The sequence below is a fragment of the Emiliania huxleyi genome, assembly GCF_000372725.1.
Source record: "Emiliania huxleyi CCMP1516 unplaced genomic scaffold EMIHUscaffold_328, whole genome shotgun sequence".
NCBI lineage: Eukaryota > Haptophyta > Isochrysidales > Noelaerhabdaceae > Emiliania > Emiliania huxleyi.
Window position 1 is genome coordinate 1 of NW_005199536.1, and position 27,500 is coordinate 27,500.

A 27,500-nucleotide genomic window follows, 5' to 3' on the forward strand; every position below is an offset into this window, starting at 1 on the left:
TGTCCATATATCTGCGAGTCGTACCACGTAGGCTCTGCTTAGGAGATGACACAACCGCAGCCCTCGGCGGCCGGCTCGGCGGGTCCCAACAGAGCGGAGAAGGCCTTCTTCTCCTGGCCCTCCTTCAAGAGCGTGACTGGCAGCACCGACGGTCGCTTCCACTTCTTGAGGTACAGCTGGGCGAGCATAAAGGCCGTCGTGCGGGCTTCCCTTGGCGCGTCCTTGCCGATCCAGCAAAAGCACTGGAAGCCGTCGTCGAGCAGCATCACGCGCGAGCTGTCAAGGCGCGAGGAGGGCGGTGCCTTGCCCCTCCACACGACGCGAAAGTGTGGCGTGTCTCCGTCGGCCGTCACCTTGAGCAGAAGCGGCTCGAATGCCTTGACGTCGCCGTCGCTCCCGCCGGCGGACTCGTCCTGGATGGAGATTCGGCTCACTCTGAGGCCCAAAAATCGCCGCTCGCCAGGCAGGTGCCGCCAAAAGCCGTGATTGGAGCACTCAGGGCTCGTGCCATCACCCTCGGGCGTGCCCTCATCGAGCACCTTTGTGTCTCGGTGCTTGTCCTGCTGGAGCAGCCGGCAGAGCTCAGAAGCCTTGGCTCTCTCGTGGGCGCTGGACTCCTTGCCGTTCCATTGGTAGATGCACTGCGGCGTGTCCATCACGTAGCAGTCCCCGGAGTTCATCACCGTTCTGCTGAGCTTAACCTGTCGCATGGCGACGTTGCCAGCCAAGCCCTTGATCCGCAGCAGCACGGGCTCGCGCTCTGCAGCATCGTCGACGTGCTTGAAGCCGGAAGCGGTGCCTCCGGCCAAGTAACGCAGTCCCTGTGGGAACAGCCTCGCGAAACGATCGCTCTCGCCGCCCTCGACCTCGCGATACTGCACTGCGCGGCCGCTCAGCTTGTCGTCAAGCTCCACCGTCTTGTAGGCCGCCGTACCGTATTCGTCTTGGGTCGATTCGCTGCCGATCCAAAAGTGCACGTCATGGTCAAGCTTCATCGAGGCTGGGTCCTTGAGGTATGTGCGCAGCACAATATACGAGTCACCGCGGTGAAAGCGACCGTACTTGTACTTGGGCCACGGCACAACCTTGAACTGCTCCATGCGCCAGACTTGTATTCCCGCGCTTTTCCCAACGTCGATCCATTGCGGCTCACCGTCGGCTGCGGCCGCCTTGCACTTCCTCTCGATCTCTGAGCCAAAGTTGGCCAGGTTTGTGTCCTGCCAGTCGAGCTGCTTCGGCATCACCTCTCGGCCGGCGGCTTGCTTCAGCTGGGTCGCTTTTAGGCCTTTCAAAAAAAGAAATGAAAGCAAATAAATAAACAGAAGTCGTCTCACAGCTGGAGGCAGGTCACTAGACTGAGATGAGACCGCCAGTGGATGTGGGAGTCCACCGTGCACCGCGCTGCGAGCCTGTCGTGTCCCTTGTCAGGAGCAGGAGAGCCCCACCTGTCCCCCTGATCGTCCTTCCAAAATCCTGCTCGTGCAGGTGGGGACCCTGTCCTCGTCCCATCCCTCGTTTGGCGTGTCTGTTTTCTTTCTTTCTTTCTTCGTCTCGTGAAGAGAGTCCCCGCACCCACAGGACCAACGAAGCTGGAGCAAAGGATATCAAAGTGAGAGATCGTGAAATTTGCAAATCAATAATAAAAGAAACCGCTGTCCGCACTCGAGTCCGCGCGCCGCGCAATGGCGCGGTTCTAGCTACTTCCAGTGCTGCTGGCTGATGCGCTTGGTGCCCCACTGCGCTGCAGCTGGCTCGGCAGGTGCCGGCGTGTCGCTGTCGGCCGGCTCCTCGTCAAGCGCGGGGCGGGAGGGCATGCACTTTGGCGCGGCGGGCAGGAGGCTCGAGAAGGCCTTGGACAGCTTCTGGATCAGCGTCGGTGGCCCCTCCTCCTCCTCGGGAGCGACCGCGGGCGCCGCCTCGACCGCCGCCTCGGGCGCCGCCTCTGGAGCAGCCCCTGGAGCAGCCTCAGGCGCAGCCTCGGCCGCAGGCTCCGGAGCCGCGACCTCGGCAGCCTCGGCAGCCTCGGCCGCCGCGGCCGCGTGGCTGTAGGCGAGCCGTGCCTCGACCTCAGCAAGCTCCTCTGGCGTGACGCTCATCTCGCGGGCGAGGCCCGCCTCTCCCGCCGCCAGGGCGTATGCCCGCCACTCGACGCGAGCCTCCTCTTGCTCGGCGTCGTCGCGCTGGGCGACCGCATCGACCGCCCCAGTCAGCGCGCGTGCGACCGGCTGCTCCGCCTCCGCCGCCGGCGCGTCGGCCTCCGCCGTCTCGACCGCCTCGGTCTCCTCGACAGCAGGCTCAGACTTGCGGCCCGAGAGGTAGTCGACCACCTGGCCCAAGATGGAGGACGACTTGACCGGCTCGGTCGGCGGAGGCACCTCGTCGGCCGCCTCGGCAGGCGCCTCCTCGGCTGCGCTGTCCTCGGCCGCGGCCTCTTCCTTGGGCTCCTCTGCAGCGGGCTCCTCCGCCTCGGGCGTCACGGTCGAGGGTGCAGCCGCCGCGTCGGCGGCGGGCGTCTCGGCGGGCGCGACGTCGGGCGTGGCGACGACGGCGGCGGTGTCGGCGGGAGCGCTGATCTGCTCCGGCTGCATCACTGGGTCGGCGATGTTGCTGGTCGACTTGGAGCTGCAGGCACCCATGGTTCGCTTGCGTTTGTTGTGATCGGCTGACTTCCTTGCGTCGTGCGTCCTTGGGAACGTGGCAAGTTCGAGAGGTTGTAAACGAGCCCTCATAGAGGCATTTATTTCTGCGATAAACGGAAGGCACCTTCATCCCGCGTTGGAGGGTAGACCGTCCTCGTTTGCGTCGCGCCGCTTCGCGAAGGTGCCATGTATCCTAAACACCCAGCCGTGCTCGCCCGCCTCTGCGGTCCCTGGCGGCCACGCGATCGAGATACCCTGATCGGTGCTCTCATACAGTACGTGGGCATCTCCGTGCCCGAGCATCCGAACCTCGCCGCCTCCGCTCTTGTCCACGCGAATATTCGAAATGCGAAGTGGCGACAGCTTTTGTAGGGCGACGGCGTACACGACGCTCCTCTCTCGTGCCGGCGTCGTGAATCGAACCATCTTGCCCTCGCCGTGCGCATGCTGCGCGCGCTTCACCCCATAGATTGCCTCACCATTCACCAGCAGCCACCTGCCGATGTCACGGAGCCGGCTCACAGATTCCGCGGGGATCACGCCATCAGCCGCAGGGCCCACGTTGAGCAGGTAGTTGCCGCCCTTGGACGCGACGTCGACCAGGTTACGGAGCAGCTCGGACGTGGTCTTCCAGTTGGAGTCATCCTTGGTGAAGCCCCAGTTGTCATTTATTGTCATACAGCTCTCCCAGTCGTAGCCTTCGACTTCCTTCAGAATCTCCTGCTCTGGCGTTCCAAAGTCGCCCGCCGCGTGCTTGTACCTGTTCATGCCTTGGTGGCCCTTCCGCGCTTTGCTGAGTCGGTTATTGACGAGGAGTGACGGCTTGAGGCGGCGGAGGAAGTTGTAAAGCTCGACACCCTGCTCCTCAGACCACGCCTCGATCCAGTCGCCGTCGAACCAGAAAAGCGCCGGGTCAAACTTTGCAGTGAGCTCCTGCAGTTGCGGCTTCATGTACTCCTCTCGGTATCGAGACCAGTTGGCGCGCGCGGGAGGCGTGTTGAGATGGTTATACTTGCGCAGAACAGCGTCCGGATGGTGCCAGTCCATGATGGAGTAGTACAGGCCGAGTGCGATGCCAGAGCCCCTCAGCGCGTCCTTGAGCTCCTTCACAATGTCACGCCGGAAGGGTGTGGCATCGATCACGTCGTAGGATGTGTATTGGCTGTCCCAGAGGCAAAACCCGTCATGGTGCTTCGTCGTGATCACCAAGTAGCGAACGCCCGCGGCCTTGGCCGTTGCGACCCACTCTGACGCGTTGAAGCTGCGAGGAACGGGCGGTGTGGGTGAACTGGTGAGGGTGAGCGTGAGGCTGCCATGCGGGCGCACACCCGACTGGGTTGAACTGCTCGGCGTACTTTGCGTACTCGCGGTCTGGGATGCGGGCACTGTGCATGATCCACTCACTCGTCCCACGGCCGACTCTGCGCCCCTTGTGGTATCCTGCCGGGATGGCAAAGAGGCCAAAGTGGACAAAGAGCCCAAAGGTGGACTCGCGCCACCAACGCATGCGCTGGTCCTTCTCCGCGCGAGTCTCGCTACGCATGTCGTGCCAGCACGCCTTTGTCTCGGAAATGCTCGAGGGAGGTAGGCAACCGTGGGTGGCGACGCCAGTTCGTGTACGTCAGCAAATGGCGCCGCGCTCGTAAGCCGGCGAAGTTAGCGGTCCTTTTTCGCTCATTTGTCGGTGAGTACTCTCTCTCTCTCTCTCTCTCTCTCTCTCTCTCTCTCTCTCTCTCTCTCTCTCTCTCTCTCTCTCTCTCTCTCTCTCTCTCTCTCTCTCTCTCTCTCTCTCTCTCTCCGTCTCCGCGCTCTCTCCCCCTCCCCCCCCGGTGTACGTGGAACGTGGTTTTAGCTTAATTGGAGAAAAGGGAGAGGGGTGTGTTCTCTCTCTCTCTCGGTGTACAATACATCGCGCACACCACACCGAGAGAGAGAGAGAGAGAGAGAGAGAGAGAGAGAGAGAGAGAGAGAGAGTACTCACCGCGACTTAAATGAGCGAGAAAAAAAGGACCCCTAGAACGGCTTCGCGCCGGCTTGAGAACGAGCGCGGCGCCATTTGCTGACGACACGAACTGGCGTCGCCACCCACGGTCGCCTACCTCCCTCGAGCACTTCCTGTGTGTGTGTATCTACAGACCACACAGATCACAAATTCTCTCGTCCTCAGAACCCGAGCCAAACAGGGACACACACATGATGACGCCCGTCCCACAACTCACAGAGAGTCCAGGCGAAACAGACAGGCGTTCTCCCACCCCGCCCCCTAAGGTACCACCAAACACAACACGCCGAGGAACCCTCGCTCCAGCTCCATGCGACGTAGCACCGTTCTCACTTCCGTTCGACCGTGGGTTGCTCCTCGTTGTGTGCTGCCAGCGTCAGTCAGCTGCGTGACAAGCGCGACGGTCCAGCTGAAGACGCAGTCGATGAAGGCAAAGAAGCCACGCCAAAGAGGTCGCGCACGTGGCTGGCGAGGCAGGGCGGCTCGGGCACCATGCGCGGCCCCATCGCGGCCGCACCACCGTAGCACGCGTCGAGCCATATCTTGAGCTCGTGCAGATGGCCGCCCTTGGCGAGGCGCAGCAGCGTCGCGTCGTGCTCGGCGCGCTTCGCGAGGAAGGCCTGATAGTCGATCTGCGCCGCGCTCAGCTGCTCTTGCGCGGCGATCGCGCTGGGGCGGGCGTCCTCGAGGCCATCGGCGGTCTGGCAGAGCTCGACGAAGAGGTGCATGCGCGTCGCCACGTCCAGCGGCACGCAGACGTGCGTCGGCTGCGACGCCGGGTCGACGCAACGCGGGCAGCAATCGAAGCCGCAGCTCCGGCAGCCCGCATACATGCCCTCGATGGGCTGGAGGCAGAGGTCGCAGAAGCGGCGCTCGCGCTGGGAGCGTTGGAGCGAGAGCGGCTTCTCGCAACGGCTCATGACCTGCCCATAGACACGACGAGAGTGGTGAAGCAGGGATGGTGAGACTTCAAACAGCGGGGGGGCGCCCGGGTTTCGATCCGTGTACCTTGGAGAGGAAGTCTTGCTTCTCGTCGTCCTCTTTGGCCGAGTTGCCGAGCAACCCGCCCGCAAGCAGCCCAACCAGCGCCGAGTTGTGCATATTCTCGACGGGGCCGAGACGCACGCCGGTGGCGGTGGCGAGGTGCTGGTCGATGAAGCGGAACAGGGCCGTGTTGGCAGAGCTGGCCGACTCAGCATTGTGGCGGCGCAGCTCGTGGTCTTGGAAGAGCTGTAGGTAGACGTTGGTGAAGCGCCGCTCGGCGTCGGTGACCATGCTGACGCTGGCTTGTCGGAGGGCCTGCGACTCGTCGGACTGTGGGAGCGCCTTGCGGCAGAAGGCGGCCGCCTCTTTGCACGCCTGCTTCTCGGTCTCGGAGTGCTCGCGCTTGATGACGCAAGCGCCGTGCTCGGTGGCGCGGGCGTGGAGCTGCGCCAGCGGCAGCAGACCGAGAAAGGCCGCGCCGCGAAGGGCGTCGATCTGATAATCGGCCGGCGCGACGAGGAGAGCCGAGCACATTGGCGCAGGCAAGGCCAGCCAGGCGCACGCATTCTCCGTGCAGACGGACTTGTGATCCTTGCTTTCGACCGGCCGTCCTAGGATGTACTTGAGGGCATCCTCTGTGCATTTCAGGCCCTCGCGTTTCTCGATCTGCTTTCCAAGCGCGGAGCCACGCAGGATTGCCACCTCGGAAACGCATCGAAAGATCACGCTGCGCTTCCCGAGACCGAGCATCATGGTGCAGGTCTCGCGCGGCGTCAGCGTCTCACAGATGTGGAGCATGACCTCGTGCGGCAAGTCGTGGATGCCGACAGACACGGCACGCCGCTGCGAGAGGCGGCGAGCCTGGCTCATCAGTGAGGAGGCACCCCCGCCCGGACCAGTCCGGTTCTCTGACTGCCTGACCGGGCGGGGTCCTCGATAAGGGTACCGGGTACCGGCGACGGCATCGATGTTGTCCGCCCGAGCGTGACTCGCCCCTCCACGATTTGCCGTCCACGGCCAAACCGATAACCAGACAATGAACATCGCACATCGGTCATCGCGCTCGTCACCGGCAAATTGAGAGAGGACGAAACAACGAACGCGACGAGAGACTACGGGGTGTGGACCCTGAGTTGACCAGGGGTTGTGCGCTGGGCCCTCCTGCTCGGCTCCAGCCAGTAGACAAGTCTTGTCATCAACAGAGTAGAAGGATCTGACCTCGGGGCCGATGTGACCAAGCGCTGGTAGCGTGGTTTGACCTCACACCCATGGTCTCACAGTGTGCCGGCAGTCGCCGAGCAGTGTCGCTCACACAAGCCGCAGCACAAGTGACTGAGGGCCAGTGAGGGCGAGCCCATCGCTGTCACAGCTGTAGCAGCCGCACAGTAGGCTGTGTCAACTGTGCAGAGTGTGTGAGCAGCAGACTGAGCCCTGGCTGTCAGGCTGTCAGGTGCTGTCAGGTGATCTGTCGGGCTGTCGGGCAGCTGTCAGGCACTGTCAGGTGCCTCTGTCAGACCAGCTGTCGGGTGCTGTCAGTGCTGTCGGGTGCTGTCGGGTGCGTGTCTGACATCAGAGGGGATCTGTAGCTGTCGGGTGCTGTCGGAGCTGTCGGGTGTTGCTGTCAGACGCTGTCGGAGCTGTCAGAGCTGTCAGGCTGCTGCTGCTGTCAGACGTTGGGCTGTTGCTGTCAGGTGCTGTCAGGTGGTGCTGTCGGGGTGCTGTCAGGCTCTGACACACACCAGCCACACTTATGACATTATCAAGAGGAGACCAGCAGGACTCTGCTACACATACATACTCTAGTCTCTACTCTGCCTCCGGTCCCACCATCTTCTTCATGGTGGACGTCACCATCTTCTTGTCTGCCGCACTGAGAGAATAGCAGAGAGGCAGGGGGGAGTGCTTCTTCAGGTACACCTTGCTGATGATCTGGTAGTTGCTGGTCCAGCGGAAGGCCTCCCCATCGTTGTCGCTCGTCAGCTTGTAGTACTTGCACGCTCTGTTCTTGTAGCGCGGGCCGTCTGGGGGGGTCCCGTCACCCTTCACCTCACGGTACCACCGGAGGATAAAGAGGCCCTTGGGGTCGTTGATGAAGACCCCGTTGCTGCGCTGACTCATCGAGAGCTGGCGCAGGTACTCTGCGCTCGAGCTGCCAGTGGCGCGGCGCGCGTCTACCGTGCCGTCGGCGACGGCCACGGGCCACCTGCTCGATGTTGCCAATGGCAAAGACCTTGGAGCTGTCCTCCATGGTGAAGAGCACCGCAACTGCGGAGAGAAAGAGAAGAGGGAGAGATGAGAATGCACGTCTTATGTGTGTGTGTGACAGGCGGCAAGGGCGTGGTCACCGTCATCATCATCCATGTAGAAGTCGAGCTCCTCATCCACATCCTCGCCTCGCTGCTGATGGGACTTGATGAGCCGCTTGACGTGGAAGCGGAGCTTGCCATCCTTTGACTCCTCCTGGATGGAGACGTTGAAATCTGCCAGCAGCTTACGGATCTCCTCAAAAAACTCTGCGCTGCTGCCCTCCTCGCCGCCGGTTGGAGGAGCCACGTTGGCCCCCGTCCGCATCAGCTGGTTCAGCACGGCCTCGGCATCTGCAGCATCCTGTGCGCCCATGGCGGTCAGCTCGGCCGGCTCAGCATCGGGTGTGCCGTTTGGATCATCCTCCTTCTCTCCCGGCTCCTCCAGCAACGCGCCACCCTGGACATAGGTGTCAGCCAGAGGAAAGTGCAAGCACGGCTGCTTGAAGAAGCCGGTCTGTGCACAGAGGTTGGCGCGGACTCCACAGAATCGAAGGCGCGGACCACATACACATGTCTTTGCATGTAATAGTTTTGCTATACCCTCATGGGACACAAGAAAGAGGCTGCACGGCCTGAGACGGTCTGTGCTGCTGTCGGGCTGGTCGGGCTGTCGGGCTGTCAGCGCTGCTGTCAGGCCGCTGTGTGCTGTCGGGCTGTCGGGCAGCTGTCAGGCTGTCACGTTAGGGCCTGACAGCGACGGGACGCCTCTGATGTCAGGCTCTGCTGTCAGGCTGTCAGAGACGTGCTGTCAGACTGTCGGAGAAAGTGCTGTCAGCGCTGTCAGGCTGTCGGTCACTGTCAGGCGCTGTCCGGGGTTTGCTGTCAGGCTGTCAGACCAGGGCTCAGGCAGCAGAGGAGCTGCTCTCCAGGCTTCAGGGTTCAGGCGCAAAGAGCTGCATGCCACCGAAGGCGCTGTCGAGGTTCGCCGAGCGCGGCGCAGGTTGGGGGAAGCCGCCACCGACGAGCGCGTTGGACTTTTCACTCCGGACAGAAAACGCGGCACAGCGGACGGTGCGGGGCGTGCCGCAAACTTAGCGCATAGCGCATAGCGGCGAGGCGCGGGACCGGGTCTGTGGCGAAGTGGGTCGCGTCCCCCGATTTATCCACTGGGACGAGTCAATTCATTCACTAGAATGACTAGAAAGGGCACCCATGGGGGGTGATCGCACGTCAACCCAGCATCCACACCCTTTAATTACTCTACGGCTCAAGAGAACGAGCCGAACTATACGGGGCTGGCGACCCACTTGCTACTCTCCACGCGCACCCAGCTCCAGGCACTCCTCCAGCTGCGACACCTGGTCGAGCAAGCCTGTCCCCACGAGAACTAGGCCTATTGTAGCGGCCGAATCGCGCGCGGTGGCGAAAAGGTTGGGGCCGGGCTCCGACCCGATCGCCTCGCAGATGCGCTTGAGCCGCAGGGGGAGGGGCGTGGTCGCCGGTGCCGCTGGCGCCACCGGCGTCAGAGCGCTATTGCGCTCAGGGAGGGGGGAGGCGATCCGAAGGAAAGACCCGCCCCCCTCCGCCGCCTCCCGCGCCGCCGCCTCCCTCTCCTTCACCGCCGCCTCCTTCGCCGCCCTCCTCACCTCCGCCACCCGGCGCGACTCCACCGCCCTCCTCCTCGCCGCGCCAGCCACCACCGCCGCCGCCACCGCGGCCCTCGCCGCCCTCCCCGCCGCTCGCCCCTTGGCTGCCGCCACCGCCTCGTCCGCCTCCGCCGCCGCCGCCGCCTCCGCCTCCGCCGCCGCCGCCGCCCTCGCCGCCTCCTCCGTCGCCAACACCACCGCGGTCGCCACTCTCCGGCTCGGCTGCGCCACCCGCACCGAACCCGCGCTCCCCGCACCCGCCGCACCCGCCGCACCCGCCGCACCCGCCGCCGCACCCGCTGTCGCCACCGCTTGGACCTGGCCGTCGGCCGCCGCCGTCGCCCGCGCTCGCGCTTGGGCGCCCGCCGCCACCTCGGCCTCCGCTTGCGCGATAAGCGCCCGCTGCCTTCTCTCCTCCGTCGCCTGGGCCTCCCGTTCCCTCACGAGCCGCGCCGCTGCCGCCGCCTCGGCGCGCGCCTGCCTCTCGAGCCTCTCCCGCTTCTCGTCACGTGCGCGCTCGGCCGCCGCCGCCCGCTGCTGTGCGACGAGCTCGGAGAGGGTGAGCGTCCGAGACGCCTCCTCCGCTGACTCCTCCTCCTCTGACGACGACTCGTCCACAACCTCCGCATTCTCTCGACTGTCTGCCCGCGAGGGCGGTGGCGCCGGCTCCGACGCCTCCGCGGCGGCGGCGCCCTTCCGCTTCGGCTTCCCAAACCCGTTCCTCTTCTTCTTGTTAGCCTTCTTGGCGGGCGCGGGCGCCGGCGCCTTGCTGGCCTCCTCCGAGTCAATCAGCTCCGCGGCGAGCCTCTGCCTCCGCTCCGCCTGCGCGCGGCACGGATGAATGGGGGAGGAGTTGTGTGTGCACTAGCCGACCGGTGCCGACGGTGCCGGTCGGTGGTGTCTGCGCGCCTCTGCAATGTCCTCCGCCGCTGCACGCAGCGCCTCCTCCGCCTCGGCGCACCGCTCCTTCTCCTTGGTGCGCGCGCTCAGCTTGGCCAACGCGCGGCGGCGCCTCTCCTCGCGGCGGGAGAGCGGCGCGCTCGCCGGCGCGTCACCCGCGTCCAGCAACGCCTCCTCAACTGTGCGAGGCCGGGCCGGCTCCGTCGGCGGATGCTCTGGCGACCGTGGAGGCGAGGAACCGGCAGCCGTCGGCGGCTCAGTCGGCGGCTCCTCCTCCTCTGCGCCTACAGAGCCGGAGCCGCCATCGCTGACCTTCGTTCGGGGTACGCATGCCCGCCGACCACGCCCTCGCCATGGTAGAAATCGATCACGTCGCCATCCTCCATGTCCACCTGAATAGGGTCCGGCGGGTCATCGCGTGTGGTCCAGCGCCGCAGGCGGAAAGAGGCCAAGGGCGGGGCGCCGCACCTCGGCCGGCGTTTGGTCGCTGCGGAGGCGCTCGCCATCGAAGACGAAGCGGACCTCGTCCTCGGCCTTGCCTTGGCGCTCGCAGAAGGCGCGCATGAGCTTAGACAGCGGCGTCGTCTTCTTGCACTGCCGAGCGAGGCGCGGGCATCGGCTCGGGCCAAAGAGACGGTGCAGCCGCCGCAGAGGCAGGTGCCGCCGCGGCAGCAGAGGGAGAGAGGGGCGGCGGCACTGGGAGCATGCGGGGGGGCGAGGCGGCGCACGCGCCTTGAAGAAGACTTCTGCGCCGTCCTCCCACGCCCCCTCCCCGTTGCCGACGCCGGTGGTGGAGTGTGCGTCGCCCAGCGCGCGGTTCGCATCCGCCGTCCCGCCGTGCGTCGACGGCTCGCCAATGCGCTGCCACCCCGCTGCAGCATCCGGAGGGAGGTAGCGCCTGCGCTCGATCACCTTGAGGTTGATCGAGAGATCTACCTTCGTGTTGATCACGTCGCCATCCGCCAAGTCCGCCTGTGACGGGAGGGGCGGGCCGTCGAGGAGAGGCGGCGCGGCGCAGGGGCGTAGCGGCGCCAGCACAGGGGCGCCAGGGTACAGGGGAGCGCAGGCACTGAGACTGCGCAGGCACTGAGACTGCGGCGGCGGGCGGCTCGCCTCCTCTGGCGTCTGGTCGCGCTGGAGCGGCGTGCCGTTGAAGAGGAAGCGGACGTCGTCCATGGGCTGGCAATGGCGCGCGCAAAAGGCGCTGAACACCTTGGACAGCGGCGTCGTCCTTTTGCACTGCGGAGGCGCAGAGCGGTTGGCTCAGTCGGAGAACAGTGCAGCCGAGGCGCGGCGGACGGGAGGGGCGCGGCGGTGGTGCGGGAGGGGAAGGAGCGCGCGAAAGGGTGCGAGGGGCGAGGGACGGCGAGCGGCGAGGGGCGAGGGGGGTGGCGAGGGGCGAGGGGGTGGTGAGGGGTGAGTGGTGCCTTGTAGAAGATTTCGTTGCCCGCCTCTGTGACCAGCTTGAGGGTGATCTTCGGGACATCAGCGCGTGCCGCCGGCGCGGGTGCGGCGGGCGCGGCGGGCGCGGCGGGCGCGGCGGGCGCGGCGGGCGCGGCGGGCGCGGCGGGCGCGGCCGAGCCTGCCACTGATGATGGTGAGGCGCCCGGTGCGGCATCCTGCACGAGTGCCGGAAGTGGCAACATGACGCCCTGCAGCATCTCCGAAAGTGGCATGCCCGACATCGAGAGGTATGTATCGCACATCTCGTCGCTGTTGAAGGAAGCCTTCACTTTCGAGATCAGACTCTCCGCGGCATCATACAACGTTGCGATACGCCCCGGCTCGATGCCGCGGCATCTATGAACGGCGGCGATTGCATTCGCTACTGCCTGCGGATCGGGCCCGTCTTTCGCACGGCCCCGTGCCATTAGGGCCGCCACCAGCGCGTTGACCGCCGCAAGACGCGTTGGGTACTCCGCGTCCTCCTCCTCCCCCGCTGCCGCTATCTGCGCCTCGGCCAGCGCCATCCTGGCCACCATCCACCTTTGGGTTCCTTCCATGAGCCCATCGGGGAGGCTTTCCCCGAACGCCTCCCGATACAAGTCCGCCGCAAGCTGCCGCGGAGGCAGTCGAAGATTGAGTTGTGAAACACGCTCCTCCGGGTCCGCCGCACCCTCGGCAGCATCGCCGTTGCCGACGCCGGCGGTGGAGTGTGCGTCGCCCAGCGCGCGGTTCGCATCCGCCGTCCCGCCGTGCGTCGACGGCTCGCCAATCCGCGCGGCGCAGCGGGGAGCTGCAGCAGCAGCAGCATCCGGAGGGAGGTAGGGCCGCAGCTTGAAGATCCGCGCGCGCATGTCCTTGGTGGACGTGTCGTCCACGCCGTATTGCGGCGCGGACGCCTCGCTCTGCAGGCGAACCGTGACGCGGCCCTCGCTGTAGTCGCCGATGACCCGCGCGATCCGGCCGTTTAGCTCGGCTCGATCGAATCCGTCGAGAAGGACGAGTCCGTCGCGCAGTCGGCAGTCGGCAGGGAGGTGGGTGTCCGCGCTCGCTCGGCCGCCGATGACATGGATGATCTGAGCCAGCATAATCTCGGTGGGGTCCCGCGCGCCTTCCATCGCATTTCGCCAGGCGCTCAGCAGCGCCGGCAGCGCTCGTTGGAGGGCGGCATGCGTGTCGAAGAGGTCGACGCTGTACGCAAAGTACGCCGTGAGAGCATCGTAGGCCGCTGCGATCGCGCCCACTGAGACGTGCTTCTGCAGCTCGTTGCAGAGTTTGTGCCACGACGGCTCGATGCCGTTTACGATGGCCTCAGCGACGTATGTGTGGATTGTGTCCTTGCAGCCAGCCTCAACCAGCGCTGGCTCCAGATCCTGCACCGCAGCGGGACTCGCCGGGTAAGGGAAGAGGGAGAGCCTGACCATGCTTGGCTGCCCGAGGTTGGGAGGAAAAGAATGTCGTGGCCGGTTTTTTAGGTATGTTGTTCGCAAATCGAGACACAGAGCTCACACAGTGTCGTTGCGTGTATGTCGTTGCCTGTGGTGTCGGAGAGCTCTCGAGGTCTCGACGGGCAGCCTGACCCCTCCCCACCGATGTGTATTTTTTCTCTGCCCGATTGCGCGGTGCCTGCAAAAAAGAATCTGTGCGCTGTTAGCTAGTGAGCTCATACGCCGCCAAGTGCAAAGAAAACGCTGGCGTTCGGTGTAGACGACGGATAGAGGTACAGCAGCTAAATCTCGACCCTCTCGCCTCCGATGTCTCATAGTACATAGACTCAGGCGAGCGTCGACGTACACTCTGAATTTCTCTCGATGTCTCGAGACACAGCTCGCACGACGCCTCGCAATATCGTCCAATCCGCAAGCTCGGCTTGGGACATTCGACAGCGAGTCCCACAAGGCGCCACTCACAAGGCGCCACTCACTCACGCCCCCGCTGGGTAAGCACCTGCGGCGCGTCTGGTCTGCTCACAAGCTGCAGCAATTTTTTCTTTGTTTTCTACCCAGAGGGGTGGTTGAGGGGTTGAGGGTTGAGGCCCCCCCTCAACCATCTGGTTGACGGTTGAGACCCCCCCCTCAACCCTTTAGTTGGGGGTTGAGGCCTCCGGGGCCTATTCACAGGCTCGAGCGTGATCACAAGATAAACTGCGAAGAGCCTGCCGCCAAAAAATCGCTCTGCGTAGATTGTTTTTACCCTGAATATTTATCAAAGAGCCCGGGGTGGATGTTAGCTCGGGCAAATTCCACGCCAGGTTTCTCTTTGAAAAAAACAAAAGCGGCATCGCGGCTGCATCATCGCAAATGGCCTGTCTGCTCGTCGACGGCACGACCCAACCTCGCACGCGACGCACGCCAGCATGCTGCTGCTACTGCCTCCGCTCGGTGGCCATGCAGCGTATTTGGCATGGCCTGGCGGTCCGAGGCTAGCCGCGAGCAGCAGCAGCAGCAGCAGCAGCAGCAGAGCTGCTGTCATGATAGCAGTGTCCAAGCAGCAGGCCGACGCGGAATCTGACGCGAGGCTGATGGCGGCGCTCTTTGGCGGCGGCGGCGGCGGCGAGGGTGGCGGCGAGGGTGGCGGCGGCGACGCGTCCGGTCTCTCGCCGGAGAGCATGATGGATGCTCTGTATGAGGAGGATGAGGCGATCGTCGAGAAAAGCAAGCTCATCCCCTCCCACAAGCAGCTTGACCTAAACGAGGACGGCGAGCCGCTCATGCTGCGATTCGCCTACGTGGACGAGATTGCGTGCATCGGCTGCACCTTCTGCGCCGACGTCGCTCGGGGCACCTTTTACATGGACGAGCAGGCCGGCAGGGCCCGGGTCTTCAACCAGGGCGGCGACGAGCCCGACGTGATCCAGGAGGCGATTGATACATGCCCGGTGAACTGCATCACGTACGTCGACCTGGAGGACTTGCAGATCCTCGAGTCGGAGCGTGAGGGCCAGGTCATAAACCCGGCCTCGATCGGCATCCCCGCGACGTGGTCCGTCTCGATGAATGCCATCCCGCCCACCAAGGCCAAGGCCTTCAACATGGCCGGCTCGCTGGCGTGCTGCAACAACTGCCCCGGCAAAGGGTGCGAGGAGTGCCCGATGTACGGCGTCGGCCGCAATCCCGTCTACCTCGCCCGGCTCGAGGAGCGCGCCGCGAAAAAGGAGGCGAGCGGAGAGGCGGCGAGGGAGCGCGAGGAGGCGGCCGCCGCCGCCAACGTCGGCAAGCTCTTCGCGGCGCCCGAGGAGGAGCTTGAGGAGGAGGAGGAGTTGAGCGGCGTGGTGGTTCCGACCGGCGGCGCTCCCGGCCTGGACGGCTCGACCCTGAACGCGCTGTTTGGGCAGGCGGCGTCCTTCCGCTCCCCCCCCTCTGTCTCTGCGCTCTTCACTGTCTCAGTGAGCGTGAGCTCCCGTCCCTAGTCCCTGAAAGATTCAAGCCACGTCCCCTGTCGCTAGTCGCTTGGGCGTGGATAGGGGTCAGATCCTGGAGTTAAGGTTGCCTACTACTGCTAGGTGGCTGGCTTTGAGGACGAGGAGTTGGAGGACGGGCCTCGGGCGAGCGGCGCTCGGGCGGGCGGGGATGGTGCGGCCGCGGCGGTAGAGACGAGGGAAGAGGCGGCGCGGAGAGAGGGCGTGGCGGCGCGGAGAGAGGACGCGGCGGCGGCGGCCCGCGCGCAGGAGGAGGCGCGCGCGGCGGTGGAGGCGCGCGCGGCGGAGGAGGCGGCGGACGAGGCAGCGAAGGCGGAGGAGCGCTTGGCGGCGCAGGAGCGCTTGGCGGCAGAGGCGGAGGCGAAAGCCGAGGAGCTGCGTCTGGCTGCGGCGGCGGCGGCGAGGGCGGAGGCTGAGCGCTTGGCGGCGGAGGCGAGGATCGCGGCGGAGGAGGCGGCCGCGGCGGAGGCGGCGAGGATAGAGGCGGAGGCGCAGGCGAAGAGGGATGCGATCGCGCTGGCGAGACAGACGACGAAAGACGCGCTCACGCGTTCGATCCGATTGTCTGGGCCGAAGCGCAAGAAGCTGCTCCGCGACCTGCAGGTGCAGTGGCACCCGGACAAGCAGCTGGACAGCGGCGAGGCCACACGTGAGCTCGCGAGTGAGCTGTCGCAGCTCATCAACGAGGCGATGGCCAAGGCCAAGGCGAACGCGAAGGCGAGAGGAGAGGAGTGGTAGCGCGGTAGGATGGCAGTCTCTCTCCCGACGGGGACGGAGGTGCTCTGTGTGACGCACTTACTTGCCCATGGCCATGCAACCATGCCGGTCCGACTCAGAGAGCACATTCTGTCGGCTCAGAGACAATCGTACAAGTTATCGCTGAGGGTTTGGTTCGTTATAGCTAGGGTTTGGTTCGTGAGCTAGCTAGCTGGTGTGCAGGCAGCTTCGGGCGGGAGTTTCGAAAAAGAAAAAGAAGCGAATCATCGCGGCACGCTCCATCGGCCTTGTGAGCGGCTAGGAGTCCTACTTAGCCACATGCTGGTCGAGTCCTGCCGAAGCCTCGTCCTATTCCTCGCGTCTCTCGCGGTGCTGCCCTCTCGCGCCATGCCTGCTGATCTCCTCGGCGATGCTGATCTCCTCGGCGACATCGGGTCTGGCATTGATCTGGCAGCGATGGCGGCGTTCGAGTGCTCGTGCGATTGGACAGAGCGGTTTTATTCCTGCTGGATTGACGACGGCACCGAGTGCTTCAACTACTGCTGTGCGCCGTCTCCTTCTCCTTCTGCGCCTCCGACACCTCCAAGCTACCCGCCTCCGCTTGCCCCTCCATCCGCCCCGCCGCTGCCCACGTGTGAGAGATGCGACGCGGGGACCGAGTGTGGCTACTGCCTCATGCTCACCAGCCGCTGCTACATCTCCGAGGCCTGGACGTGGCGCGATACGTGCAGCAACGTGACCGCGGCGGGAGAGCTCTGCTACGGCGATGGCAGCTGCGGCACCGACAGCGATGTGAACACTTGCCTCTTGGCCCCGCTCGGAGTCGTCGCGACGTACACGCGGGTCGATTGCACGTGGGCTCCGCCGTCGCCTCCGTCGCCGTCCCTCCCGCCGCGTCCGCCAGCGGGGCCGGGGGAGTCGGCCTATCTCCCGGCGCCGCCATCGCCCGCCACGCCCTCCAACGGAGTCCTGGGTCAGGGGGCGGCGGATGACGGAGACAGCGGCTTCTTCGGCCCGATCTCGCTCGCGTGGTCCATCGTCATCTTGGTGTGGGCGGTCCTCACGCCCGTGCTCCTCTGTATCCTGTGCTACTACGCACGGCAGGGGTGGTGGTGCTTCGCAGGTCTCAGCTCTCAGCCTCAGCCTCAACCCCACCCCGCCCCCATCCTCACCCGTCACCCCTCACCCTCATCCTCACCCCTCAACCTCCAACCTCTGCAGGCCGTGCGGCCACTGAGCCGCCGCCAAGCACTAACCTCGGCTTTGGAGGCACCCTCGTGATCGAGGATGGGCCGGCGCCCGGAGGAAAGATGCCGATGCGCACATCGGCGTGAGCAAGCGTTCGGTGCAGCGAACAGCGCTATATCGCGGCAAGAGCCGTAAGTCCATAGGAGCGAGAGGAGAGAGGGGGTGTGCCTCCGCCGTGTACAGACAAATCGGGAGAGGGAGGTCTGAGCTGTACCCTAGACCTCTGTGTACTTGTGCCTCCTATATACCTCTTTGTGGAGAGCTCTGTGACACAGTGACAGTCTCTCATGCCCGCGGCTACAAATATCGTCCGTTACCCGCGCGTGGAGCGTGGTCTCGAGGGCGTGGTGGCAGCCAGCTGGGCTGCCACACATCCCGAGTGTCGTACCCGACCCTAGTGCCTAGAGGTAGAGACGGCCTCTTGATGATGATGTACTTGAACTCGCGCAACGTGTGTGTGCCTCCTTGTACCTTTTTAACACTTTTCGGAGAGCTGCCTCTGAGCTCTGTGCACTGTGGCGGCCATGACTGTGGCAAAGTACCCGCTCGAGACGCAGGCTCTATGTTGCAAACCTCCGCTTTCGCCTCTGGCTCTGCCGTGGGCGTGGCCCGTGCCGCGTGTGCGCCCGAGACGTATGTGTGTGTGTGTGTACCAGTACGTGTGCAGTAAAAATCTCGAGTCTCTCTACTCTCTTCTGTCTCTCGAGTCTCGTGTCCATCCCTCTCTCCAAACGCGATCTGTTTTATTTATTATTTTATTCGTCTGTCCCCATCCTCTGCCTCTCACCCATCTGGAAACACTATTCGCCCCGAGACGAACCCGTTATCTGAATGGCCCTCGTGATCAGTCCCACTCCCACTCCGCCTCTGACGTCTGCTGGTCTGCACATCTGCGCCGACAGCGGTGGCGTTATCGGCCGTGCTGCGCCTCCGTCGTCCGCCCGCAGCCATCAGACCGAGCACAACCCTCTCCTCCGGCGCGGGCGTCCGCACCAGAGTCAACGGCGACGCAGCAGGAGCCGCGGGCGGCGCGGGCGGCGGCGCGGGGGGCTCGGAGCAGCGCTGCGGCTTGGCCCACCTCGCTGTGGCCACTGCCCGGCGGCCGCCTTCGACCGCAGGGGCGGCGGCGCGGAGAGGTGCGGCTGCGGCGCCAGCCGCGGGCGCGGCGCCAGCCGCGGCGGGCGTGGCGCCCGAAGCGGCGGCGCCGCCGCTCTCGAACAAGAGCTGGTTGAGGTCGAGCGTGGGCGGCAGCCATGGGATGGACAGGGGCGCGGGCACGCGATTGCTGCCTCGCCACGCCGCCCACTCATCGGGCGGGAGGCCGACCTGAGCAGCTTGATGAATTCGTTAGGTCGTTCATTACTTTGTCCGTTCGTGGCGAGAGGCGGACCTGCTTGCAGAAATGAACATCGGAGGCGGTGGTCACCGCGCCTGGGCGGGGGGGGGGAGTGGGGAGTGGGGAGTGGGGAGTGGGGAGTGGGGAGTGGGGAGTGGGGAGGGGAGGCGGGGCGAGGGTGCGAGGAGGGCGGGGGAAGTGGATGGGTGCGGCGAGGTGCGGCGAGCGGCGAGCAAGGGGCGCCGAGAGTGGGCGTCACGCCGAGCGCCGCGCACAGCGCCAGCCGCGGCTTGATGCGTCGCTCGAGCGACGCGGCGAGGTGGCGTGGCCGGAGGGTCGGGTCGGGAGGTGACAGCACGCCCGCCTGTGAGGAGGGTCCGAGAAGGTTCAGGGGAGGGGTGCTGCAGAGGCTTCGGGGGTGGGGGGGGGGGGGCACGCCTCGGCGAGGGCGAGGGCGGTGGGACGGAGGTTGGCCTCGAGGGAGAGGGTGAGCACCGCGGGGTACTGCGTTAGGAGCGGTCCGAGGGGCGCCATGCCGAGCGAGCGCAGGAAGTCGCACTTTGGCGCCAGGCTGGACTGCGTCGAGAGGGACAGCAGCGACGGCTGCGAGGAGAGGACGCGGCCAAGCTCCTCGACGCCCTCCCGCTGCAGAAAGGACACCGTCGGCTTGAGGTTCGCCTCGAGCGACAAGTCGAGAGTGATGGCGTGCGAGCGGACAACGCGCCCGACGTCGACGCCGAGCGAACGGAGGTAGTCCGCCGTCGGCCTCAGGTTCGCCTCGACCGAGACGCTGAGCAGCTGCGGGTAGCGGACGAGCGCCGCTACGGCGGCCGCCTCCCCCGCCTCGGAAGCGAGGAAGGCGTGCGAGGCGGCGAGGCGCGCGGGCTCGAGACCAACCACGGGAGGGAAGGACGCAACCAGTCGCCCCAGCGCCGCGGCGTCGAGGCCGAGAGTCCGGCCGAGCCAAGAGAGCGAACGGCGCGCGCCGTCGCCCGAGGCGAGCTGCCGCGCCGGCGACCAGCGAGAGACTCTGTCGACCGCGCGCTGGTCGAGCCCCATCTCGCGCAGCGTCTCGAGCACGGGGGAGGAGGCCTCGGCGCGCCAGAGCAGCGCCTGCGGCTGCCGTGCCACGAACTCTGCCGCCGACCGATTGGCGGCGCACACAAAGGGCTCGAGGTAGTCGAGCGCAGCGCGCAGCTTCACGTCGTCGAGCGTCAGCAGCAGCGGCTCCGCCGCGATCAGCTGCGCGGCGGGAGGGAGCCCCTTTGTGTCTCGCAGCGCGGCGAGCAGCGCGGCCGGCGAATGCGACAGCAGCGGCGGTAGCGCACGCGGCTGCCTCGCCAGCAGCTTTGCGAGGCGGTCGGGAGCAAGGCCCGCCGCGTCAAGCTCGGAGATGGACTGCTCAAGCGCCGCGGCCGATGCCGACATGCCGCCTGGTGCCTTGGCTGCGCGCTCGGCCAGCCGTCTCAAGGCCGCACCTCGCACGCCGATGCGAACGAGCACAGAGCGCACGTCGGCCGCGGCTGTGAGTGCTGACGCTGCGACGAGCGCGGCAGCCGCGAGGAAACACATACTCTCGCTACACCTTCACTGCCACGTCCGTGCCGTGCCAGCCTTCCAGACACTTTGCGAGAATCGTCTGAGATTCCTCTGGCGGCAGCGGCAGTCGGCTGTGGCCGAGCAAGGCAGCGGGGCACGGCGGCGGCTTCCCACGCGCGCGATTTCTTTTTTGGTAGTACTCGCACTACCAAACCTAACCTCGCACTGCAAGATTCCTCCCAGACCCGTTCGTTGTACGTCGAAGTTCCGTCCCTTGGTGGGATGAAAGCAGAAAGGGGGGTCCTCCGCACAAGCCGGCTCCGCCGCTCACGGGGTTTTGCCCTCTCCTGAGTTACCCTAGCCGTCCCAACCTACTGGAGGGGCGGCGGGTCGTCGTCGCCGTCGAGCGCGGGCACGTCGTCCTCGACGACGTCGAAGCTGCACTCGAAGGCGAGGTCCACCCCGGTCACCGACGTCGAGAGCACGTGCACCGCGAGGCGGTACGTCCCCGCCTTGTCCGGCGCCGTGAAGCCGCACTCCTGCGACGGCTCGACCGTCTGCGCGTTCAGGTCTTTGACGACCATCGGCTGCGCCGAGAGCAGCGAGTTCGGCGTCTTTGGCTCGTCCTTGAGCCCCTCGACGTACAGCCTACAGCGAGACGGCTCCGGCACGGCTCCGGACAAGGCTCTCCGAGCAGGCGGCGGGCGCGGCCTACGTCGGCGTTGCCAATACGCCTCGTAGATGCCGTCTTGACTGCTGGCCGGCGGCGGCTCGTCGCCGTCGATGCCAGCATGGTGCCGCAGCAGCGCAACCTTGACACGGAGCTGAGGCGCGCGGGGCGGAGCGGCGTGAGCGGCGGCAGGCGGCGGGCGTACAAGCGCCGCAAGCAGGGGGAAAGCGGGTGGAGGCGGCAGGGCGGCGGCAGAGGCGGCGGATGGAGGGGCAGCGGAGCGCGAGGGGCCGGGACAAACCTGCGCTCCCGCCATCACCTCCTTCGGCTCGCAAAACGCCTCGAGGCGCAGCTTTGGGCGGCGGAGGCCCTCCCCCTTGAGGATCTTCGCCATCAGCACCTGCGCCTCGAGCTCGTCGGGCGACCTACAGGAAGGTTCCAGGAAGGTTCCAGGAAGAGCTCCTCTCCACATCCACCGCGAGCGCGTCGTGCTGCCAGAGCTGGTTCGCGATGAGCGCCGAGGTGCGCGCGACCGCGAGGATGGCGTGCACCCACCGGTACTGCGGCAGGTACATCTGCGCCTATCGCAGACAGCATCCGAGAAGCTTTAGCGGCAGCACGAGGCGGGGGTTGCAGTGCGCGGCAGCAGCATCCGGCGCCTGCACGAGCAGTTTGGTCGCCAGCTGCACCGCGACCGAGGCGTGCTGCGCGGTCGGCCCGTCCAGATCCGCGTCCTTCTCCTTCAGCGCCGCCCGCTGCCGGTTGATCTGCCACAGCATCGCGATGGCGTGGTTGCGCGCGGCGCCGCTCGCTTTGTCCACCCAGTCCATGTCAACCTTCTCCGCACGCATCGCCTCCTCCAGCTCGCTGATCTTGGAAGGCACGTCCGCAGGGATGATCCGGCACATGCACGGCGCGGTCGCCAGCGCAAGCAGCACTTCGTTGACCGGGATCGTCCTGTTCGGGTCCTCTGGAAGCGGCTTGAGCGCCTCGCTCATGTGAGTCACGTCCTCCATCGCCTTCTTCATATGGTCCTCCGAGGGCATCTTCATGCCCGGCGGGAGGTGCTGGGCCATCTGCGAGAGGTCCATCCTGAGTCGACTGGGACAGCGAGCTGAGCTCGACTGTCTGGCTCGGAATGGCCCACGGGAAAAGAATTAAAGCAGCGCCCACGGATTTGGGAATTTCACGGAGAACAAGGGAACGGCAGGCGGCGGCGGCGCAGGACGAGGCAGAAGAGAATGACGCGACAGAGGAGGAAGTGACAAGGGAGAGAACGACGAGAGTGGGACGGCCGCGAGGTGGCATGAAGGTTGCAGCGAGAATCGGCGAGAGACTGCGAAAAGAGATAGGAAGAGGCAGACTCCCTAGGGTGGGCGACGGCTAGCGCATCACACTCCTCTCCTTAAAATCCCTGTGTGGTGGCGGCGTGCCGTCCTCCCATCCCTCCCTTGGGTTGTCTGTTTTCTTTCTTTCTTTCTTTAATTTCACGGATTTGGATTCCACGGATTTGTGCGGCGGAGCACCACACGGAGCCCGCGGAGCCAGCCCAACGGCGAAGACTCGCGCCCGCGCTTTAATCCAAAGAAGAAATCAAACGACAGAAAAGAAACACGCATTTAAGGAATGAAATACAAGAATGTTATCAAAAGTGTCTCTCCCAGCAGACAGGCTCGACACAGCTCACAGGTGCGGACTGGCGCGTGCTAGCACTATCACAAAAGAATTCTGCGCTCGGTTCACAGACCTTGATCCTTGTCCCCGCTCCCGTTCCCCTGCCTGTCTGTGTCCCTGATCGTCCTTACAAGATGCTTGCTGCTCGTGCAGGTGAGATTCTCTTCTTGCAGGTGAGATTCTCTTCTTGCAGGTGGGGATGTCCTTCTCCCACCCCTCGTTTGGTGTGTCCGTTTTATGTGTTTATTTATTATTGAGAAGGAAATGCCTCCTTGGCGCTGCGCGCTGGTCTAGTTCACACGACAGACCATTCCGAATGGAATTTCTGCTATAGCCTCATCTCACATCTGGCCGGGTGGCAAGGTGCATGTTCATGTGCCGTACGCTCACCTGAGGGAGGGGTGTAGAGGATGTAGAGTGTAGAGCGCTGTAGAGCTGTAGAGATGTAGAGCGCTCTGGAGCTGTAGAGCTGTAGAGCTCTACATCCGGCGCGTGACGATGTGAGTCCGATGATTGTAGAGCGATGTAGAGCGCGATTTTGCTGTAGAGTCTGTTGTAGAGGCTCTACAGCAAAACCGCGGGAAGGCAGTGACTCAAAGAGGTCGAGCCGCACTAATGGGGTGTCTCCGAGCTTACTGGAGCTCTGATGGACGGCCCTGACTATCCCTGACACACAGAGAGTCACTCTGACGGCACACAACACCCTATAACTGCGTCATGACCAGCCTGCCATGCGTCGCCGGTGCCGCATTCGTCGCTGTGCTCTTCTTTAGCAGGCGGTGGACTGTCGGCTGCGAGGACGGTCGCATTTGCACGAGGCGAGAGGCGAGCATTGCTGCGCGTTGCATGCGCCATGACTCGCGCCAGCGCGTGCGGGAGGAGCAGGCTGACCGTTGAGTTGAGGGAGGCGAGTTGCGCTGGCCACTATCGCTACGCCGAGCCGAGCTGACGCGCCGAGGCGCCGGCCAGTTCGCCGCTTATGATGTAGAGTTTGTTGTAGAGATTTCACGTTGTAGAGCGCCTCTACATCGCTCTACAACGCAGGCGCCTCGTCACGCGGCGGATGTAGAGCTCTACAGCTCTACAGCGCTCCAGAGCGCTCTACATCTCTACAGCTCTACAGCGCTCTACACTCATCACTCTACATCCTCTACACCCTCCCTCAGACGCTCACTCGGGAGTGTGTCAGCCCAGCGCTGAGTGTCTTGTGAGTTTCTGTGTTCAGTCTGTGACTGTTTTTCGCTCCAGCGTGCCGTCATCTCCTCTTCTCCTGTGGCCCGCGTCCACTACACCGCGCTGGTGTCTGACTGTCGCTGTGGTGTCCTGTCCGAACTGGAACCTTCGATACATACAAATTGTATCATAAAACATACGGACTAAGGTAAGGTAAACATCCGTCCACACACACACAACTCACAAGCGGTGGTGGGGCAAGGTGGTGGTGGGGCGAGACCCTCGCGCCTCCGGCGCGGGTTGCAGGTCCTCGATGCAGGTCCCACAGCGCCACAGGTCGGACGCACCTGGCAGGTGTGGGACCCTGGCATGAGCCATGACGGACCCAGGAGGGGACTACTGGACACTGGCTGGTATAGGAGGTGTCTTCCCATTCCCTCGAAAAAGCCCCCCCCCCCCCCCCCGCGGCCCTCTCTCTGCACAGCGCTACAAAAGGGGCGCGAGGCGTAGGTTACCTCTTCGCGTGTGGCGTATAGCCGGCGTAGGACAAGGACAAAGAACCTCGACAAAGAACCCTGCACAAAGATCGCACGGGCGGGGGGACCTGTTTCCTATCCTTTTTACACGACCCATTCACCCCCATCTCACAGTAGAGAGGTGTCCATTTCGTCATTCGTGTCGTAGCTCGTGTCGTAGGCGCGTCCACGTTACCTTCTTTCTACGGAGGACCCCAGTGCAGTCACTGTGTGATCAGAGCTCCTCCTTCCCCCCGCCACCCGCGGCGCCTCCCTCTGCGCCCGCGCCGCACCCCTCCTGCTGGAACATGTCCGCGAGGGCCGAGAGCCCCTGCCCCTGGCCGCTCGCCGACGCGGCGTACCAGAGGTTGACCGCGAGGTTTCGCCTCGCGCCCCGGGAGGTCGAAATGACGGCGTGGTGCCAGCCGCGCGGCAGGAAGAGTGCGTCGCCCCTCCGCACCTCGCAGAGGGAGGGCGACGCCCTTGCGACGGCGGGGTGCGTGCTCGCCACGTCGTCCGCAAAGACGTTGAGCTTGGCGACGTTGTGCCGCACCTGAATGAATGAGGGACTCCATTCACACAGTCATGCATTCGTCCATAGCTTGGCGACGTTGTGCCGCACCTTGTCGAAAGTGGTCTCGTTGGTCACGCCGCCGGCCTACGCGCTGTGAGCACACCAACCTCGGGGCGGGAAGAGCGGCCTTGTGCGGCGTATTCAGAGCACCGCGTGAGCACGAGGGTACGAATACAGCGAATACAGCGGAAGACGTGTCCTCACGAGCGCTAGTCGGAGTACAAGAATACGCCTTCCGCGTCTAGTGCCGCCGGCCGCGAGGTCGAAGCCGTGCCTCCGGATGGTGGCGGCGCCGTAGTAGAGGTGCTTCGCGTCGGCGGGCGGGAAGAGCAGCGCGCGCTTCGTGCCGCGGAGCTGGTAGAGTAGGATATCGTACAGGTCAGAGTATTATTAGTACTATTATCATCATTACTATCTCCACCTGGTAGAGCAGGTTGTCGTACAGGTCAAAGTGGAGCCCGTTCTTCATGAGCGCGCCGCCCACCCACAAGTTGGCGATGGAGAGCGACGAGGGCGGCAGCGCGGTAGAGAGGCAGACCCCGCGCAGCAGCGGCGGGAGGCGGAGCAGGTTGAGCTGCGCGAGGTACGCCTCGAATGGGACCGCCTCCGCCGCCTACAGACACCAGGGCGGGCTCCAAACGGGCCCCGCAAGGGCGCGATCGAGGCAAACCCGCCTCCGCCGCCTCGCCAGTCAGCTTGAGGAAGTCGGCCACGTACACGGAGCAGCGCGCCGGCTCCACGAGCGCGTCGGCGGCGGCGTCGAGGGTGGGGTGGGTGGTGGTGGGCATCGCCTAGAAGGCTCCTAGAAGGCTCCTAGGAAGGCTCCTAGAAGGCTCCTAGAGGGGGGGGGGGGGGGTTGGGCATCGCCATCATCTCGACGAGCGTCTCGCCCACCGCGGCTGCGATGGCGGCGTCGTCCCACGCGTTCGCCGCCCAGCCGGCGGTCGCGTTCCGCAGCAGCAGAGGCCCGCCGGTGAGCAGCGCCTGAGGAAGGTTCCGGGAAAGCTCGGGGAAGGGTCCGAGCAGGTGCCAACGCCCCGAACACGAGCACGGCGCCTCTGGCCCCGCCGCCAGCACAGCCTCGAGCGTCGACTCGGAGCAGCGCGGCGCCTCCTCGAAGATGGGCGGGTACCTCGCCTCCGCACCCACCTCCGCACCCACCTCCGCACCCGCCCCCGCCCCCGCCCCCGCCAGCCTCGACTCGCCGAGCTTGGCGGAGTCTCCGCCGCCGCCGCCTCCGCCGCCGCCGCCGCCTCCGCCGCCGCCTCCGCCGCCGCCTCCGCCGCCGCCGCCGCCTCCGCCTCCGCCGCCGCCGCCGCCGCCGCCTCCTCCGCCGCCCACCTCGGCCGCCCTGCCCGCCGACTTGCGCTGCGCTAGCCAGTCGCGCAGCGCAGTCGCGGAGCTGACCGCCGCCTAGAAGGTTCCTAGACGGCTCCTGGAAGGTCCTGGAAGGCTCCTAGAGGGCGGAGCTGACCGCCGCCTCGTCCGCCGTGGAGGCGGCGGCGAAGGCCTCCGCGGCGGCGGCGGGGTCGGAGGCCTTGAGCGCCGAGGCGAGGCCCGCCAGCGCGTTCGCTTGCTTCGGGTTGTGCTGCAGCGCCTCGCGAAAGGCGGCGGCGGCGGCGGCGGTGTCGCCGGCAGAGCGCAGGGAGAAGCCGAGGGCGGCGTGCGTGGCCTGCAGGGAGACGCCCATGACATGTCCGGGACATGTCCGCACCTCAGCCATGTCTCCGCGCCCGTCGCCCGCCGCGTCGGTCGGGTCGAGGGCGAGGGCCGCTCGCAGGGCCGCCGCCGCCTCGCCGTGCCTGCCGGACACGCCAAAGACACGTCACGTCTTCGAGCTCCGCCGCCGCCGCCGCGTCGGTCGGTTTTTGGTCTGTCGTCTGTCGGTGTCTGTCGGTGTGTCTGTCGGTGTGGCGGTCTGTCGGTCTCTAAGAGACCCAAGGAGCAAGAGACGCTGGCCCGGCGCCTGCTCGCCGCATCGAGCGCGAGGCCGAGGTTGGAGTGGGCCGCCGCCCGCCGCGGCGAGAGCGCGATGGTCGCCTGGTAGGCCGCAACCGCCTCCTCGCTCCTCCCGAGGGAGGCGAGCGCGTTGGCGCGGTTGTACGTCGCGTCCGCGTCCGCCTAGTACCATGCCTCCAGAGTATCGAATCCAGTGTGGGTTCAGGTCTTCCGGTGGTGGTGTCCGCGTCGGCCGGGTTGAGCTCGAGCGCCGCGGCAAAGGCGTCGGCGGCGCCGGCGTGGTCGCCGCCCATCGCGAGCGCGTTGCCTCGCCCAAAGTGCGACTCGAAGTCGCGCGGGTTTAGCCTGACGGCGGCGGCAAACGCGTCCGCCGCCTCGGCGTGCCGCGCGGCCTTGTGCAGAGCAACGCCGCGGTTGTGGTGCGCGTCGGCGTTGGCCGGGTAAGCCTTCAGCACGCGGTCAAACATGCCGAGCGCCTCGTCGAGCCGCCCGAGGCCCTGCAGCGAGAGGCCGAGGTTGGTCGCCACCGCGAGCTGCTGCGCAGCGGGCACGGCGCCGGTGGCGATCGCAGCCTCGTAGGACTCAATTGCCTCGCTCCATTTTCCAGCCGCCTGGAAGCTCGAGCCGCGCTGCGCGAGAGAGACCCACTCGGGCGCAGTCTGCTGCGCAGCGGCGGAAGCGAGAATCGAAAACAGGAGGGCGCCGGAGCAGCCCGCGGGCCTCATGTCGACTCTCAGTCGAAGCTGGTCGCGAGAGGTGGGATGAGGGAGGGCGAAAAAAAGATGAACACACATAAAGAAAAAACACGAAAAAGAAA

General features: G+C 65.4%; 8 protein-coding genes across 8 annotated transcripts; 2 read left to right on the top strand and 6 right to left on the bottom strand.

The window, feature by feature from the left end:
- Positions 1–38: 38 nt before the first annotated feature.
- On the bottom strand, positions 39–1,241 carry EMIHUDRAFT_74969 (hypothetical protein; the record flags this gene model as incomplete). The annotated part of the gene is made up of 1 exon (XM_005773734.1): positions 39–1,241. One exon carries the CDS (start codon positions 1,239–1,241, stop codon positions 39–41), a length of 1,203 nt encoding a protein of 400 aa, XP_005773791.1.
- Positions 1,242–1,697: 456 nt separating this feature from the next.
- Positions 1,698–2,636, bottom strand: EMIHUDRAFT_117206 (hypothetical protein; the record flags this gene model as incomplete). Its single annotated transcript, XM_005773735.1, has 1 exon — positions 1,698–2,636. The coding sequence occupies one exon, from the start codon at positions 2,634–2,636 to the stop codon at positions 1,698–1,700; it is 939 nt and encodes a 312-aa protein (XP_005773792.1).
- Positions 2,637–2,765: 129 nt separating this feature from the next.
- On the bottom strand, positions 2,766–8,244 carry EMIHUDRAFT_469809 (hypothetical protein; the record flags this gene model as incomplete). The annotated part of the gene is made up of 7 exons (XM_005773736.1): positions 2,766–3,900; positions 3,968–4,197; positions 5,103–5,564; positions 5,650–6,468; positions 7,453–7,749; positions 7,829–7,890; positions 7,971–8,244. 7 exons carry the CDS (start codon positions 8,242–8,244, stop codon positions 2,766–2,768), a joined length of 3,279 nt encoding a protein of 1,092 aa, XP_005773793.1.
- A 2,535-nt stretch (positions 8,245–10,779) lies between these two features.
- EMIHUDRAFT_49566 (hypothetical protein) lies at positions 10,780–11,008 on the bottom strand (the record flags this gene model as incomplete). The annotated part of the gene is made up of 2 exons (XM_005773737.1): positions 10,780–10,809; positions 10,886–11,008. Coding segments are annotated over 2 exons (153 nt in total), but the record flags the coding sequence as incomplete, so codon positions are not given.
- A 3,577-nt stretch (positions 11,009–14,585) lies between these two features.
- Positions 14,586–14,810, top strand: EMIHUDRAFT_47823 (hypothetical protein; the record flags this gene model as incomplete). The annotated part of the gene is made up of 1 exon (XM_005773738.1): positions 14,586–14,810. A coding segment is annotated over one exon (225 nt), but the record flags the coding sequence as incomplete, so codon positions are not given.
- Positions 14,811–16,282: 1,472 nt separating this feature from the next.
- EMIHUDRAFT_444478 (hypothetical protein) lies at positions 16,283–17,548 on the top strand. The gene is made up of 2 exons (XM_005773739.1): positions 16,283–17,118; positions 17,217–17,548. Exons 1-2 carry the CDS (start codon positions 16,314–16,316, stop codon positions 17,327–17,329), a joined length of 918 nt encoding a protein of 305 aa, XP_005773796.1. The 5' UTR covers positions 16,283–16,313; the 3' UTR covers positions 17,330–17,548.
- A 437-nt stretch (positions 17,549–17,985) lies between these two features.
- On the bottom strand, positions 17,986–20,286 carry EMIHUDRAFT_469811 (hypothetical protein). Its single transcript, XM_005773740.1, has 4 exons — positions 19,075–20,286; positions 18,839–18,943; positions 18,634–18,674; positions 17,986–18,569 (listed from the first exon to the last, which is right to left on the bottom strand). The coding sequence occupies exons 1-3, from the start codon at positions 20,149–20,151 to the stop codon at positions 18,666–18,668; spliced, it is 1,191 nt and encodes a 396-aa protein (XP_005773797.1). The 5' UTR covers positions 20,152–20,286; the 3' UTR covers positions 17,986–18,569; positions 18,634–18,665.
- A 27-nt stretch (positions 20,287–20,313) lies between these two features.
- On the bottom strand, positions 20,314–21,889 carry EMIHUDRAFT_444481 (hypothetical protein). The gene is made up of 5 exons (XM_005773741.1): positions 21,448–21,889; positions 21,284–21,369; positions 21,090–21,213; positions 20,845–20,942; positions 20,314–20,766 (listed from the first exon to the last, which is right to left on the bottom strand). Exons 1-5 carry the CDS (start codon positions 21,877–21,879, stop codon positions 20,490–20,492), a joined length of 1,017 nt encoding a protein of 338 aa, XP_005773798.1. The 5' UTR covers positions 21,880–21,889; the 3' UTR covers positions 20,314–20,489.
- Between the last annotated feature and the right edge of the window lie 5,611 nt (positions 21,890–27,500).